Source organism: Opisthocomus hoazin, chromosome 8 (assembly GCF_030867145.1).
Source record: "Opisthocomus hoazin isolate bOpiHoa1 chromosome 8, bOpiHoa1.hap1, whole genome shotgun sequence".
NCBI lineage: Eukaryota > Metazoa > Chordata > Aves > Opisthocomiformes > Opisthocomidae > Opisthocomus > Opisthocomus hoazin.
The window spans coordinates 10,796,350-10,814,369 of record NC_134421.1 but is presented as its reverse complement, the minus strand read 5'-3'; the positions used below and the strand labels follow the sequence as shown (position 1 = coordinate 10,814,369).

Genomic DNA, 18,020 nt, shown 5'->3' with positions numbered 1-18,020 from the left:
GCATATGGACTACCCCCCCTTAAATCAGTTTTATTGGTTGTAACTTGACTGAAATCAGTTACAATTTATGATGGCACCACTAATATCTGAGTGTAATCTGTACATTTCGTAATTATGTAAAAATGCTTTCAAACCCTGAGTCCCTGTAACTGCTACTAGGGGTGACCAATGGAAGGATATTGATATCCAAGAGAATCTGAGTCTGTTTATAGTTATACCATAAGAGTTACTTAAGGTTGACATATGGATAGGAACTGGAGAATTCCACACCAGCTTGGACTTGCAAGATGGATCTGTTGGCTTCCATATTTATCTCAGTCTTAAGAGCAGGAAGGGTTTTCAGAGAGAGGCCTGTGTGAATAGCATCACCTTTATACAGAAGTTTCAATACCATATTTACTATCTGCAACTCCAGGTTAAGACGACCGATAAAGAGAAGTAGATTTGTTTTCACAATGGCAGCCATTAAATGAGAGAACAATGGAAGCATTCTAAACAAAATGATAATTTTTGAGATTGACAGCTTAGCTCAATAAAGTGGACTGCTAGAACATTCCGGGAGTTGGAGCAGAAATCTAAACAATTTTTCCTGTAAATTCATTAGCCTTAGGCCAGGATCATTCTGATTTGATCTCACTGGTCTAACGAGATCAGTACTTTCAAGAGCAGAGCTAGAAAAGAAATATTTGAGAACTAAAAAAAGGCTGAGCTTTGGAGTGAGACACTGTTAGAGCTGAGCTCTGTCAAGTCTGACAGAGAATTTTCTGTAACGTATACAGAAATAACACTGGGGGTCCCTGAGAATCTCTGTGTGGTTGAATGAGGAATTATGGAAAAACACTTTGCTGTTTAATGAATAGGGTTTATTAGTTTTTGTAATATGCCAGTGTTGTTTTAAAAAGGAAAAAAGGTTCTCTCTGAGGAGGCTTTGAAATACTTACATTGTTATTGCAGAATTATTGCTAGACAGTGTCAGATGTGTAATTTTGTGTTTCATTGCTTTTACATTTAAAGCTCATGCTTTTTGGAGGGTGACTATGTACAGCGAACACTGGCGTTTCAGTGAGATTCCTTCTGCATGGCAGCAAGTAGAGATCAGCTTGCAAACATATGGAAAAGCTGACACACCGCATGGGCTGGTGTTCTCCTCTCCCAGGGCTGGCCCCTTGCCATGCAACGCCAGTCCGTGCTAAGGAGAGGTATGCTCCGCGGGAATCAAGATAATGTACCCCGTTAAATCAGGCAGTAGTGGAGAAAAGGATCAGTCAGAGTATCCTGATTTTCAACCAGCTTGAAATAATTAATGCCAGACTCTTTTTTTCCTCTTGTGTAACTGGAGAACAAATTTTGACACTTGGAGCAAACCAACTTTGCTCTGAGACCACAATAGTTTCTGCTGTGGGTAGTGGGCAAACAATGCTAGGTATTTCCTAAGCACACTGATCTCTCCACAAAGTTGCTTTCAGATCTTTTCCCTGAAAATGTGCATTTCTTTGAAAGATGTACTTTTAAAAAAAAGGACCTAAATGTTTGAGTGTTTTTGAGATCTTGTGCCTTTTGGAATTTCGTGCCGTTACTGATCCATTGCATTGACGAAGCATAACCAGTCAGGGAGTGGCTTACTGAGAGAAGAACTGGTTTGTCTTCCTGCAAGACCGGCATGAAATTAGAAAATAGGCAGTATGTAGATTCTATCCATTTAGGTTTTTTTAAAAAACATATTTCAAGTATTATGCACCACAGGTGAAAAGTTCTAGCTCTTTCTTTGGTAATATACCCACGCAAAAGAGGAGGACTGCGCCTGCAACATTACCTCTTGAAAAAAATGAAATGAAAACATGTATTTGCCTTCATAAAAATGGATATTAATGTCCACACTGGGGCTTAATTAGCAGTCTTATTCAATTAATCTCAGAAGTAAGAGGCTGCATTTCAGTGCCTGAAGCAAGGAGGTGGTGACCTGATTTGACCAATATCAAATCATGGCGTTTAAAAGTTTGCTTTGCCCATTAACCACATGATAGTCATACTACGTTTATATGGCTATACAGTATTTGTCTTACAAAACATGTGAGCTACTTGTTAGTGAAGTGATAATCACTCTTACATCACATTTCTCTTTCCACAAAAACACCAAGACCTCTTCCATGCAACTCCCATGTTGCAAACAAAACACCCCACAGGCAGTCATAAGAACTGTTAGGGTAAGTCATATTAGTATGATAAAAAGTCAAACTGAAGATCCTAATTAGGGATGAGAAGATTACAAAAACAGAGAGCTGGTGGATTTGAATTGGTTCAGGCAATTCTTTCATTGCCTACTTTAACCTAAAGCCTTTCCTGTTTGCTTTAGTTGCTCAAGTACTATCCTCACCATCACAGCCCATGAGCCCATTGTAAAGTTTTTATATAATTAATAATGTATATTGAGTTTTTCTCTTTCAGATCAAGTGGCAGATAAAGGATTTAGTTCTTTTTCCAGTTCTCTGTGGTCAGTTGCCATTGATTTCCATAGCATATAGAATTTCTGTGATAAATTGAAAAAAATGATGAGTTAACTATCTTGTCTTAACCTGTTAAAAGACTAAACTGGGTTTAACAGCTGAAGTAGCTAGAGGCATAACTATTAACACCAGAATTTCAAGGCAAACCAGAGAAACACGTGCCCAAGTTTTTTTCCATCACAGCATTGAAATTGCATAAAACACCATTGAAAGTTCATGTGCACGTATTGAAACAGAAAGCTACAAAGAATTAATGACAATGTGTATGGTTTGATAGCATGATATATGATTTTTCGTATCAGGATGCTTAGAAAATCAAATTAAGATGTATGCAAAGAGGTAAATTTAACCCTTGCAGTTTTTTACACTTGCACCAGACTCAATTTTCTGCACTGCTCATCCCTGTGTAGGAAACTGGCCCCTCTACGCTCCATGCAAACACAAAATAAATATCAAGTAAACTAAATGTTATTGGTCTCTTTAGGTTGTGCCTCACTTTTTTCCCAGTGCACTCAAATCTGAGGTTTCTTTTCTGCATACTTAAAGGTACAATTAACTGAACATTTACATATTATACTATGTGAAAAGTAGTTAGAAACATGAAAATGAAAGGTCAGAAATTCTTAAGAAGTTATTAATGCTACACCTGACTCTGTGTGCGAACCTAATGGTTTGCAATCCACACCTGCTCACTGCATCACTTGGTTCTCACCTACGTTTCAGGAGACCACTAAAGTCAAGTTCTCCTGCATCGTCTTGTCCATCACCGCTGTTATTAACAGAAAAAGATCAAATCTTTGTTGAATACAGGAAGACTTAGACAACACACATTGCAAACGCTCTACATGTCTCATATACTCAACACTGTCCAGACACACAAATAATGGTATAAAATCAACACAAACTTGTATTCTTTTTCACATGAATTATGTTTCTTTAGGCACTTGTGAAAAATAACACAAAGGTTTGTATTGCTTGTTATTATACATTGGTGACAAATTTTTGTAACTGCATACATAAATTTGCCAAGATTTGTGTTAGATTTCCGTAACACAAATAAATGTGAGCTAGTCAGCACAACAAGCTTTGTTTTTCATTTCCATCCTGTATGTGTATAAAAACAAAGGGCTTGTGCTGAGCTTCTGCTATGAATGTGAAACAAAGATTTGCATTGCTGGGTGGTGCTTTGAACAACACATAGCTGTGTCGAATACTGATTGCAAAGCATTACACTTAAGATTTAACCTTTCTCTAAACAAAGGGAGAAATCAGTTAAAAAAAGAAGAAACAGTACATTGTACATTTTTACAGATAGAATCACAGTCCTGTGAAGGTGCATTTGTTTCAATAATGTGACCTTAAGCAGTAATACCTCATTATAAAGCACATACAGACAAAAGAAATGCCCTTAATATTTGTAAAAAGGGCAAAATCCTGCAAATGTTAAGTAAAATGTTGCCAATATTTCATCCCAGGTTTTGCATGCAAGATAATACTTAAAAAAATCAGAAAATATTCAGATATCAGCATCTGCTTGGGCAGAATAGTTATTGCATTTTTTAAAAAATGTGCTCAGTAAAGGAGTGCACTTTGATTGTAATACCTTTGGCATTTACTCTTTAAATCAAATCCATCTAAGTAAAAGCAGTTACTTCTGAATCACAGCTTTGCTTCTATGTGTAAATTAGCAAACTGCATTAATTTTATGTTTGTAAAACTCTTTTATTCTGAATATTTTTGCCCTTGTAAGGCAATTTGCTCTATAAAATATAAAGATGACATCTATACCTGTTTGAATTGCTATTTTATCACAAAGGTAACAAACCTTAAGACACAATGCTTTATCTTATGTCCTCTGCAATATACTATCTGGAGGTTTTCTGTAACGAAGGTCTTATAGCACACTTCTTGACTGTATGACAACATAAAGCTAGACCCTATCTTCTTGAAATCAGTGTGAATTTTCTCTCTGCTTTTAGTCAGTACAGGATTGGGTCCAGGAACTGTCTTATTGTAGCTGACCACTTTCAGAAAATATGCTGTAGAATGCTTTAGTGAATTAAAATACGATTTTAAAAACCTCTGAAGAAACATGTATTAATTGCCTTAAATATTTCATCTTCCCTTAAAGCAATGACACTGTAATTTTGCTGTATTTAATATCATATGTACTATCTATTTGTTGTAACTCTTTCATTCTACTCACTACCAACTACCCTAAACCCCACTTCTTTAATCTTTATTTACAAAAATGTTTTTTTAAAGTACTTGATATGATTGTCTGCCAAGACTGACGCAAGTTCTGTGCATGCTACCAGCATCGATTACTGAGGAGTTTCGTAGGATCACTGTTTGAAGTTACCTTCTTTTGAAAGCAGATCTGATGTCAATGGATTGAACAGCTTGGGAAGATTCTATGAAATAACAGTAACACAGGAATTAAAAACATAATTTGAAATTAATATAATTTATGTAATCAGTGTAACCTGGCATGTGAAATTTGTTCAATTTCCTGCTAAGTGACCACAGTTTGTGCTGCTCCTTTGGCATTAAGTTCTCATAAATGCAAAGCTGCTCAGTGCTAAGCAAAGTTTAATTGATGCATTTCTCTAAACTACTTTCTGCAGTTCTGCATAGGAGATCTACCTCTGCGATGTTTCTCTCCGATCCCCTTCTCCTGCCTGTACACAGGCTCTGGCCTTTTTGTCTTCTCATTTCTTACACTTGCTCTCCTGCTTGCATCTTGTACTTTCTCAGTATGCTCAGTGTCAGAGGAAAGAGGCAGTCTTCTCTACAGCTGCGGACTCCTGTTGATTCTCGGAGCAAGGATGAATCCCCCTTGTGTGACTTACACGTTTGTGCCAGCCAGGATCAGATTAAATGGTTCTGATCCCCAGCCAGTGAATGGATGCAGCCAGGCTGGCCCCTGCCTTGCTGACCTCTGAATACGCACACCTACCTGCGCCCCTCGGGCTGTCAGTCAGCCATCAAAATGTCCTCTTAGCTGTGACTGCCTTCCCCTGACTGGTGAACGAACGGTCTGGTCTAGGCCGGGCGGTAGGCGTGCTTTATGAGGGTGAACAACTATTTTGTCCACTGGCTGCTGGCCCTGGCATTTTGGAAGACATCCGTCTTTCTCAGTGCGATTGTGCAGATATACACGCGCTGTTGTGCTGGCAGAGCTGCTCTCGAAGGAAAAGATCAGCCTGTGGGTTAACGTTTGCCAGAGTAAGGCCTTTAATAATGCAGAATTAGACAAAAGCACGACTCTCCAGTGCTCTACACATTGTGCTATTCCTTATTTTGATGAAGAGTGAAAGAAATAGCTTTCTGGAGTACAGTCATACCGTGCCTGCTGAGGGTGTGAAGCACTGGAGAGCCATGACCGCTCCATGCTCAGATGCTGCCAGATGAAGCCTCGCTCTTTGAATAGCCCTAAGCCTAGCTCTCTGCTTTGTGTGACAGAGCCTGATTTGAATTCAATACTAGTTTGATCTGCCAGCTTTTCTAATTTTCGGATAAATGTCTCACATGCTGTCCAACCCAATGTTCTTTTAAACAATAAATTACACTTAAGAAAATTCACTGAGCCCTATGCTAAAAATGTTCACTTTAAGCATTATTTAAAGGTTCTGAACAAAACTAGGTGGTGTTTCAGGCTAAAAAAAAGAGAAATCTTCCTAAAGCTTTACGGACACAAGTGGAATCTTACCAGTGACTTCAAGGTCGAAAGAGCAACTATCAAACTTGTCCTTATAAGACACTTCACAGCGATAGTTCCCTGCGTAGTTTTCCTTAGCTTGAATGATATGCATCTCAAACGTGTGAATCTGAAAATCAAACAGAATTGTTCATTGCTGTGGGGGATACATTTGTACAAAGCAGATGTTAAAAGATTGGTCTTTCAGACCTAAATCAGGAGCAAGGTATAACTTAAATGAAGAGCTCTGGAAAGAAACTGGAACCCAGAAAATGGCAATGGAAAACTTTGGTTTCCCCACTACTTGTCCTGTGCTAGGAGAGCAGAAAAGTCTGCTTTTACGCAGGGTTGGAGGTCGTCACTGAAATCTGTATGGGGAAGCCACTGCTCTTGAACTTTTACCTGTTGTTTTAAACTGGTCTTTAAGCTCTCTTTGGAACTTTAGCCCCATCAGAAAGAAAAGCAGACATACCTTAGTGTGACGCTCAAAGGACTCTTTCAGCTGCAGGTGCTTCCCCGCTTTACTGGCCAGGTCCATCCATTTTCCTTTAAACCACTTAACATTTGGCTTTCGGAGAAGATCTTTGGCTTCTACTTTGGCTATAAATGTAATATTCCCACCTTTTAAAAGGAAAAAAAGAATAATGCAGTCCTTGAGGAACTTGTGGTTGGTCAGTCATATCTGTAGAAGTTTCTTTTACTACTGGTCCTTCCAGTTTTCAGGTGGTAGCTCTACCAGGACAGTAAGAATCAGATGGAGTCACACAGGCTATGAAAGTATTGCAATGTTACAGAGATTAATGATTTTGGATCTGGAAGCCCTCTGCCTGTGTCAGGGTGGAGCTTGAGATGCTGAGAGGCAGGATAAATTAGTTGAGGCAAAACTCCGTGTTGTCATCGGGAACCTGAACGTACATAAACCTATGGGACCTGATGAGATGTATCCCAGAGTCCCGAGGGAATTGGCTGATGTAGTTGCCAAGCCACACTCCATAACATTTGAAAGGTCATGGCAGTCAGGCGAAGTCTCTGGTGACTGGAAGAAGAGAAACATTGTGCCCATTTTTAAAATGGGTGGGAAGGAGGACCCTGGAAACTACCAACCTGTCAGCCTCACCTCTGTGCCTGGGAAGATCATGGAACAGATCCACCTAGAAGCTATGCTAAGGCACATGTAGGACAGGGAGGTGGTTTGAGACAGCCAGCATGGCTTCACCAAGGGCAAGTCCCAGCTGACCACCCTAATCACTTTCTATGATGGTGTGACTAGATCAGTGGACAAGGGAAGAGATACGGATGTGACCTAGCTGGACTTCTGTAAAGCCTTTGACGCACTCCTTCACAACAATCTTCTCTCTAAATTGGAGAAATATGGATTTGATGGGTGGACTGTTTGGTGGCTAAGGAATTGGTTGGGAGGTCGCAGCCAGAGGGTAGTGGTCAACAGCTCGATGTGCAAGTAGATGCCCGTGACAAGTGGTGTCCCTCAGGAGTCTGTACTGGGACCGGTGCTGTTTAACATTTTCATCAATGTCTTAGACAGCGGGATCGAGTGCACACTCAGCAAGTTTGTAGATGACACCAAGCTGAGTGGTGCAGTTGATACACCAGAAGGACAGGTTGCCATCTAGAGGGACCTGGACAAGCTCGAGAAATGGGCCTGTGTGAACCTCATGAAGTTCAATGAGGCCAAGTGCAACGTCCTGCATCTGGGTCGGGGCAACCACTGGTATCAATACAGGCTAGTGGATAAAGGGATTGAGAGCAGCCCTGCCGAGAAGGACTTGGGGGTTCTGGTGGATGAAAAGCTGGACATGAGCCACCAATGTGTGCTTGCAGCCCAGAAGGCAAACCATATCCTGGACTGCGTCAAAAGCATCATGGCAAGCAGGTCGAGGGAGGTGATTCTGTCCCTCTGCTCCACTGTGGTGAGACCTCACCTGGAGTCCTGAGTTTAAATGGCTTTAAACTAAGGGAGGGTAGATTTAGACTAGATATAAGGAAGACATTTTTTACCATGAGGGTGGTGAAACACTTGAACAGATTGCCCAGAGAAGTAGTGGAGGCCCCATCCCTGGAAACATTCAAGGCCAGGTTGGATGGGGCTCTCAGCAACCTGATCTAGTGCAAGATGTCCCTGCTCGTTGCAGGGGGGTTGGGCTAGATGACCTCTAAAGGTCCCTTCCAACCCAAAGCATTCTATGATTCTGTGATTCTATGAGTTGTTCCCAATATTTGAATTTCCTTGCTTAAAACAAGCACAGGTGTTCCTAGGCTACCAGGCAGTTGTAACATGAATAAACTCCAGTCTGTAAAAGAAAGTCTGCAGGTCTTCATGTACTTCTATCATTAATTCTTTAAGCTGAGAAGGGCGGGGAAAGAGTCTTTTCTAAACAATAACTTGGGAATAGTAAAAGTTAGCTCAATTTTCAGAACACCAGTGCCCAGTCCCTGCTGATTTTCCATCCTAACATTTGTGGGTTCCAGAGGAGAGTACAGCTAACTCCTTATATTTATTTTCCACATAAATCCTCCCAAAATCCTTTTTTTGAAATCAGAAACTGAGATAAATAGTAAGTATGCATAAAAAAAACCTCCCATCTGACCATGTCTTAGCATATCCAAGTATACAACAGACACATTAAGCAGCCTGTACTGAACTTTCACCATTGCTGCTATCCTGATTAGGGTGCAGGAGTGCAGTTTGGAAGTCAACCCCTTAACCGTCCCCATTTACTGGGCTTTGGTTCACAACACAGAACGTCTTCACAGTGCTTGAACTGGATTCCTCAGGGGTAAAATTAAAAGCAAAGATGTGCTCTGAGAGTTTACCACCTGTGCTCCAACTGCTCTTAGATAGATAGACTGCTGGACTAAACCAAAGCTAGCCCACAGCAAATCCCCCAGAACGGTTACAGTGGGGGTGACCCTGCCAGCTTCCCTACAGAGCCGTTCCTGTTAGTCTGCTTGCTAATTTACACACAGCTGTAGGGCACAAAAGTTCACCCGGCAGTCTCTACTCTGAGCTACGCTGCAGGCCTTTGGGTAGATCTTCCTGATAGATCAATAACACTACAGCCAACAGCATAATAGTAATCATTTCTTTTCTCCAGAAACTATACCTCTTATCCATTGTGTTCAGTAAAGTATTAGATTTTGAGCTTGTCTTGAATTAAATAATTGGGCTTTGCTTCTCTTCGTCCAGTCCTTTTTGCCTTTGAAGAGTGGAGTTCACATCCTACTAAAACTGGTGGAAGCGCTCGCAGCTGAGGGCAGAGGCCGAGTGTCACAGGGACTGCGCAGACCTTTCCTGGCTCTGCCTCAGTCTCTGTCTCACTGGAATTGGCTTCTGATTTTGTTTCTAAGCACTTACCAACACTTACTGAACCGCTCTGTGGCTTTTCAATGAATAAGGTGGATCTTTGGGAGTCATCGCGTTTTTCTGTCTCTTCTGGAGCTCCTTCTCCAATAGACCATACTGAGATGCAGAGAGAGAGGGAAATGTCAGTCATCTGAGTGTGTTTTACTCCCTCCAAAATACACTTACCTGAACTTACTAAACTCTCTAACCCTACCACCTCTCTTCAGATGTCCTGAAAGATATGTAAGTTTTTGTTCACACTGACATCCATTGCTTGGCTGTCACCTTGTGTACAGTTCCTGCAAGAACGCTACCTCTGTGGTGACAGAAAATGAAACTATCAGGGAGGAAGAGAGGGGAATCTGACCAGCCAAGGTGGATACTGAGCAACTTGAGTGGCACCAGCATTCAACCATGAGTGCTTTACAGATGCAATGCACGAGGGTCAGCTCTTTGTTTTTCAGAAGAGTTGGAGGTTCTGAAAACACAAACAGCTAGAAGCGCAAACAAAACACATATGATGCATCGTTTCGGTGGGTCTCTCTCACACCCAAACTCAGTCAATTGTACAAGCTAGTTTTTCCTCTTTGTTCACAAAATAGGGCAGGGATGAAGCTTACTTCTACACTTCATTCTCTTCTACCATGACAGAAGCAGAGAGTTTGGGGATCAGTCAATATCATGTCCTGCTACGTGCACTGGCTAATATTTTACAGAAAAATAGTTTGTCAGATGGAAGTGATCGTGTGGTGTGTTCAGACACAGCACGCTCTCTTCTGGAAACTGGGATTTTAGAACTGAAGAGGAACAATGATACTGAGAGAAGCAGCAAGTGAGCGGTCTCCCCAGGGCAGAGAACTGTACCAGCACAGCTGTGCACTTCTGGTCTTTCTGCTCATCTGAACAGCCCTGGATGTGAGCTACGCAGTTACATCTTAGGTACCTTGGTCAAAGCTGATTCCTAGCAGAAAAGGCAGGGAGAGCAAGGCAGCGAACATCTGTCCATAACCTGCTCCCTTTCTGCACAGAGGCAATGCATGTGTCATATTCCAGTTGAGAACTTGCGGAGTCCAAATGCCACATCTCCTTTTTTGAGGAGTTAGCAATAGTGCTCAGGGGAAACTGAGTAAAGCCAGCGCTGCGATGGGGGTACTGAAGAGCAGAGCAAATGTGGAAAGGTACATCTATAATTAACAAAGCCATCTGTCTCTCTCAGATCAGAGCTGCATGTCCCTTGTTCCCCTCGAACTTCTTGTTGTTTCAGAAGCGAAAGTAGCTTTTTATAGTTTATCCAATGTTCTTTTGGTTTTGGTTTAATAACTAGCATAAATGAGTAACCAGTCACACAACACTTCTCACTTAGTCATACGCTGGTCTGGAAATGAAAAGTTCCTTTCCCTGCTCAGTATTTTCTGTAGAAACTCATTTGCCAGAAGTCAGAATTGTCTTTCTGCTATGTAGAGATTACTGCTACGGGAACCTTTTTGACTCATGGTAATTTCCATCACTTACAAATGCAATACAACTCATGACAGACTTGGGAAAATGCAATCAAACTGTTTTTATTATCCTAAGGTCTATCAGGAAATTTAAAAGTGTATAGAAATGCTAGATAGCTTTGCCAGAAAATCTTTGCCTTTCAGTGAATTGCGAGTGGTTTGCCTAACACCTCTGCATATGTTTGCTTGTACAATATTTCTTACAGGTAAAGACATTCATGTATATACACACATGTATATACACATATATGAAAATATATACACAGACATCGATGAACACAAACATATATATATAGATACTTGTCTATATATACTCTTTCTATAATCTAGGTGTTTAGATTATGCCAGTATAACATGCTGGTGTATGGAAACAACGTGAGAACAAGTGATGGTTACTGGTGTGAACAGAATGGTGTGACAATGCTTGGTACAGGACCTGGTCACGCGCAGTAACAAACCTGACACGGCACAGGGAGAAATGGAAACAGGATGTTAATGAATGGAAGAAGCTTACTAATCTGGCACCACATAAAATAACAGCTAAACATTGTAATCACCTTTAGACATTAAAGATTTCTGATTTATTAAACAAACAGTACAAAAGGCGGGTTTGGTGTTGGCTCAGGGGGCTGGCATAGGCGGCTATGCCAGGTCAATAGCCATGGTTGAAGTACCTGCTGCTCATTTTGTTCCAGAGGCTGCAAATCCTGAAACCACAAAAGTGGGTGTAGTATGCGTTACCTGCCAGGGTAGGAAGAAAGAGGTTATGACTTTGCTAAGTTTTCCCCACGGTCTTTTGAGCTGTGAGAAGAAGCCATTCTCCCACAGTCTCCTGGGGCCTGTGTGTGGGATTCAGGTAAGCCACTGCCACCCTGTAGGCTGAGGAGGAAGGGAATAGCTGCGTATCTATCTATATAGAGATAGATATAGATAGATAGGTATGTATGTATGCGTAAAATACTGATGCATGTCCTGTCTCGTGCAGCAGAGCCTTCGCTCACTCCTGGTTTAGCTGCTAGAAACCTAGTTGCTCTGATACTTAAAAGCATTTCAACAGTTGCAGTTTGATACTCTATAAAGAATGAAAATAAAATTAAAGATTATATCTAAGAAATAAAATATTAATAATAATCATATTATGTAAATTTTGGAGTGTTTCATCATGTTTTTCCAGGAGGTCTCACCTGAATCTTTTCTTTCCGCTGGCTTAGACAGCCCATCTGAAAAGGAAGAGCGATTTAGACGGCACCAGCTCAGAGATCACAGCTTAGCTGACCTCAGGTCATTGGGATTTTAAGAACATTGATTCTTCATGCAAGAAAATTAGACTACATATTTAGAACCATACCCATGGGGAACTACTTGAATACCAGAAAAAGGAAGTGAACAGCTGAGAAAAAAAATTGGAAATCTTTCCTCCTCTTCTCTAGAAAATCTAAATTAGTTTAGTTTAATTCCCATTCAAGATTACGTTTTTAGTAGTTCGTATTTAGAAGGGTTCCATGAAGCTGGTATTTTCTTCATATTTGTGTAGATATGATAACATCATACCTACACAACATCAGATAATAGATGAGTTTATGTTGTTCAATATTTATCTGAGGGGACAGTACTTTGAATTATTTATATAGTCTATTTATTTATCTAGGTTGAGCAAAATAATGATAAATAGTTAAATTTTAGGGTTTTGTGATTTACAATGTTATTTCTATACTTAGCTTTTATCAATGAAGTCCTATAGTACTGTAAATCAATGTTCTGCTACTGACTTCACCTATAGCATTCAGCCCAAAGTTAAAAGTGCAATTTCTTTTGGGAGAAATCAAGCATATGCAATCATTTAGGGCAGTGAAGATAACTAAGAGCATGTTTTTCATTTGACACACTGCCAAGTGTTTTCTGGTGTTCAAAATCTGTGTTTCCTTCACAGTTTATTTTTAAAAAATGTATTAAGCAAGCAATGGTGGAATTTTACCCATGTCACATCTATTGTGATGGACCACAGTGCTGTTGCCTTTCTTTTACTGCCAACAACCAAAGGCATTTTATCTGCCAGCTTGGCAGCAATGGCTTGGAGCAGTACATTCAAACTACCTTGTAGATCATATGGTCTAAGGTGAGGTAATAAGCAATTATGTGGATAAACCTGTTTTGAAGTCATAAGGCATTTGTTTTATTTGTAATTCTGGAATTTGCTTTCAAGACTATCCTAAAAAATGCACTGCATGTTTGCTGATAGGAAAAGATAAGGGGAGTTGCTTTCAGAGCTGCTAACTGGTATTGTACTTTCCAACGGCAGAAGTTGTACCAAAGACCTCAAGACAGGACTGGAAAGGAACTTATCCAGTATGAAATTCTTGTACTTCTGAACAGAGATTAATTTAATGTAGGGCACTTCAAAAACCTTTTTCTCTAATTAGTGTGTTTTGAGTTCAGTCCAATGGTTTAGACTCTTTCTTCATTAACAGCCAATAGAAAAATACATACATACATACACACACAAAGCACTATCACAGTCCTAACCTGCTGGTGGAGTACTAACTGTAGTGTCATCTTCATCTGTGAAAAGAAATACAAATAGAAAAGTGCATAAAGAAACTGAAAGCACAGACGGTCATCTGCTTTAAAACAACTACATGACAATGTAAAACCTGCAAAAGAAAGGGAAAGAAATCATAATAGTCAGGAGCATTCACAATGGAAGCTTCAAACTGATGAAGAAAGCTTTGCGTAATTCAGTAGCTGAAATGGTAAACCTTAATGTTTCAAGCAAGTAAAAGAAAAATGAGATGTGGACTGTGATCTATTATTAAATCATGAGTTTATATGAAAGCTGCTGAGTGGTTCTGTTTGTTAGAGATGTAATCCACAGTAAATACAAAAAAGCCACAACGAAATCAAGGTCAATCACATATCTGACCTGAGGAAGATGCCATTTCTCTGTTGTCCATGTCTGCAATTAAAATGTGCACCATATATGCATTCAGCATCATTAAATCAATATATGCAACAGTTAAAAATAGTCCCCTGTATTTATACTTTGTAATTTCTGTATCAGAACATTAATTTAAGTGCAAGCAATAAACAACTATTTTTTCCCATATTATAGGAGAATAATTTAAAATAAGGACAGAACTGTTATCGTCATGCTGGATTTTCCTTTAAATCACACTGCATGTTGACCATCATCAGGTATTAAATCACTACAAGCAATTGTTATCCAGGTATTTTAAAATGTTTAATCTCACAGAGTACATAGAGGTATATATTTATATAAATCAAAAGCCTGAAAAACCAACAAATTGGCATTAAACCTGAAATACTGTAACCATTGTTATTAGAAAACCAGAATAAGGTAAAGACTGTCTTTACAAGAGTCTCCTACATCTCTCTGAATTTTAGGTGTTGACTAGAAACCTCAGAGATATCTGTTTCTGATAAAAATATGCAACAAGTCTTAGTGTCTGAAAAGCCTAATGGTAAAAAAAAGAATTTAAAAATTACCAATGTAGCATTTGAAAGGCTAGAATAAAGGAGATATATTTAGGATTTAATACATACGTAATGTAAAGATAACTTGTCTTTTATACGGTATCAGAAAATCATCTGGAGACCATTTCAAAGTGGAGGAAAAGGCAGTTGAACAAGGCCAAATTTAGAAGCATATTAACCCACATTTTTAAAGAGGTTTTTCTTTTTTTAGTTTTAGATTTGGGTTTCCAGAGTCAAATTTTATCTCTGAAGTTATCCTTTGATTTTGACCTTAAAGTTATAATTTGTATTTTCTCAAGGACAAATGTAAGAACTATGACAAAACCACATGTAAATTTTATACTGGTCATATTAAGTTGTTATGCTTGCTTAACCACGGAAGGCTAATTAAAAGTCTGTTAATAGAATTTAACTTCTTAGCTGTAACATTTTACTCATTCCTTTTTAATGATTCATCAAACTTTTAAAAAATCCCTTGGGAGGAAAATGTCAGTTGTAAAAGGTAGGCCTACATGTGAAGGATTAATCTGTTATCTTACAAAAATGATTTCTTATTCATAGCAAAAAAAACCCCAAAGAATTTGTTTAGTGGAAGAGTTCTCAGGACCTGCATCATCCAGTGGCAGATGAAGACGCTGAAGATGTTGATTTTCAGTGAAAGCACAGCAATCACAAAGTCATGTCAGGTGTTTTAACATGTTGTGCTAGCAACTGAAAGAATATAAGGCCAAGTAATTCCACTGCAAATCTTCCTTCATATTTCATGGAAATATAAAATGGAACAGGCTGCCCAGGGAGGTTGTGGAGTCTCCTTCTCTGGAGATATTCAAGACCCGCCTGGACAAGGTGCTGTGCAGCCTGCTGAAGGTGACCCTGCTTCGGCAGGAGGGTTGGACTAGATGACCCACAGAGGTCCCTTCCAACCCCTACCATTCTGTGATTCTGTGTGATAACCACATTATTAAAAGACCACTCTTTTTGACTTTCATTTTCTTTAAACATTTGAAAAACAAAAGCAACAAAAAGGTATTATTAGTTTTGCAGAGGGATTGCTGGGGTTTCTCCAAGGTAATCTATCATTTTTCAGACACAATGTTAATATCAAACACAAACAAATCAAAACAAACAAACATTTCAGAAGTATCAAAAAGAAAGCACAACTGAATGTGCTGTAAATGGAAAGAGTGTGAAAACAATACATGCTTGTAGGATTGTTTTGACAACTGGGTAATTATCAATCCATCACTCGTTATATCTCCGGCTTCTAAGACGAAATGAACTGACTGTTGAATAAATACGAAAAATGTTCAACAGCTATAACCGATTTGCTTTCTGTGATGAACGATTGTTTGTGTTAGCAACAAATTTTAGTTGAAGACAAAAAAAACTGCAAAAATACCAGACCTTGTGCTAGAACTATGATCATTAGTTCATTATACTTAATATTCTGCAAGTAAACTTTTAATGGAATATATTTAGCAATCTGTTGCATGACAAGAGCTAGGTATGAAGAAATCACGTCATTCATTTGACAATAGGTCAATGGGACATATTCTCTGTGGACGTTTTTGTTCTTTGGCTTCTGTTCATCTATTGCACATTTTCATTAACAAAGAGGATATTTACAATTATTTCCTTGTACCTAGACAATCTCATTAACTGAGGACCAGGCCTCTTAGAGCTCCATCAGGAGTAGAGTCTTGCAGGAGGAAAGAACATTCCATGTCTCAGAAGCAGCTAATGTAAAACTTTTTTATGCTCACAGTTCGTGTAACCTCAATATTAACATTTCTGACTGCTGACACAGCAAGAGTGTTGAAAAATCTGTCAAAATACAAGTAATAACTATTGATTTATGTAAGAACTGCTGATATCAAGAATTTGCGACCTTCTACTTTCCCTTGATTTGAAATCTACCACACAAAAGTGGAAGCTGCTATTCTGATATCAGTCAGATTGTTGATAAACTTTATGTTTTGCAGAAGTGGCAAAATCATATTATTATATTTTTTTACTTTTCAATTTTTTTACCTTCTTAAAAGAAGACTTGAAATCCATGCATCTGTGTCAAAAGCCTGGTTCTACAGAACTGAAGAGGGGAATTTTGTAATTGACTCCACAGGTGCAGCATCTCAAACTTGATTTAATCACCTGACAGAGCTGGTAAACTAATTAATCTTCCTTTGTTGTTGTTCCCTTCTCTCACTCACTGACGACTAGGGGAGATGACATGAGACACGTGGCAGGAATACATGGGCAGAGTGGTGAGCAAGGGGAGAGACACTGCCTTGCAGCTGCAGCTGACTTCAGAGTGCCTGAACATTTAGCCATGCCAAAGCACACTGGAGCAAGCGGTCAGGGCTCAGGCAGGAAGTGAGTATAAAGATTTTCACACCACAAAGAGCGGACTCTTGTCTTCAGGGTGCATGAATAAATTCAGACTAACTCAGCCACCTGGCTGAGTCATTTGGTTTATGCTGAAATTGCTGAGCGCAATTTAACCCTTCAGAGACTAAGAATTTAAAATTTAGTTGCCTTCAATTACCCATCTGGTTTTCAAAGAGTATTCAGCAGTCACATTGAGGGGCCTCAGCACTTTGGAAATGGTAAATGAAGTACATACACACAGCAGTGGAAGTTTTAGTAGGGAGATGAATGGATAAGTGAAACCTGGAAAAGTACAAGGATGAAACATGAACATTTTAGTAGATGCTTGGATGGAACCTAGAGAAAAAAGTATCAGTAAAACATGCAGAAATTTTAGTAGCTCTCTGAATGGCTGGATGTGACCTAAAAAGGAATGAGCAAATTGATATTAAAATTCAATTCTTATTCCAGCAAGTAGGAACACAATTATAACAATATTCAATCTGTAAGATAATGCTAAAATTAAAAACAAAGGCAGAAGAATTTAAATTGAATGAATATGGAATAATGTCTTAAATTTGGTGGGATTTCTGCTGAGTCACTTTTTTCTCTGAAAATAAAATGGATGATCATATATATGCTGAGTCTTTTACAACATTATTTCAGATTTTTTTGAAACTGGAAATGCTATAAAAGATTATTCTATGCAGGAAAATCTTATTTGTATTGCTCTGAGCCACGAATTTACAGCGAAATATCCACAAGATAACAAAGGATTTATCACGCTGTCCACCATTTCTTAACTTTACAGTGAACATAAAAGGACATAAATACGTAATTTCACACAGACAATAACTACTAAAAAGATATAGAACAGTAAAACAGACACACAGATATGTATACTTTATCTTCCTAACTTCTGCTGTTAACTTTGTCTTAGAAATGAGGTGAAAATTGTGGACTACATGGTTTATGTGGACTATCAATCTTCCTTTCGTAGATGCCAGGTTCCAGCACAGCCTGGCTGTGCTGCAGAGTGAGGCTGTCCCAGGTTCCTGCGGTCTCCTGTTACTTATAAATTGTCAGCGACAAGGTCA

General features: G+C 39.1%; 1 protein-coding gene across 2 annotated transcripts in view; it reads right to left on the bottom strand.

Annotated features, from left to right (window-relative positions):
- MYBPC1 (myosin binding protein C1) overlaps nucleotides 1–18,020 on the bottom strand; it is a 122,315-nt gene that overhangs the window by 37,997 nt on the left and 66,298 nt on the right. For both annotated transcript variants that reach the window (XM_075428586.1, XM_075428584.1), the window contains 7 exons: nucleotides 13,588–13,623; nucleotides 12,249–12,284; nucleotides 9,578–9,682; nucleotides 6,677–6,825; nucleotides 6,217–6,334; nucleotides 4,867–4,918; nucleotides 3,217–3,273 (listed from right to left, as the gene is read on the bottom strand). In XM_075428586.1, coding sequence (XP_075284701.1) covers nucleotides 3,217–3,273; nucleotides 4,867–4,918; nucleotides 6,217–6,334; nucleotides 6,677–6,825; nucleotides 9,578–9,682; nucleotides 12,249–12,284; nucleotides 13,588–13,623 — 553 coding nt within the window. The remainder of the gene's footprint in view (nucleotides 1–3,216; nucleotides 3,274–4,866; nucleotides 4,919–6,216; nucleotides 6,335–6,676; nucleotides 6,826–9,577; nucleotides 9,683–12,248; nucleotides 12,285–13,587; nucleotides 13,624–18,020) is intronic.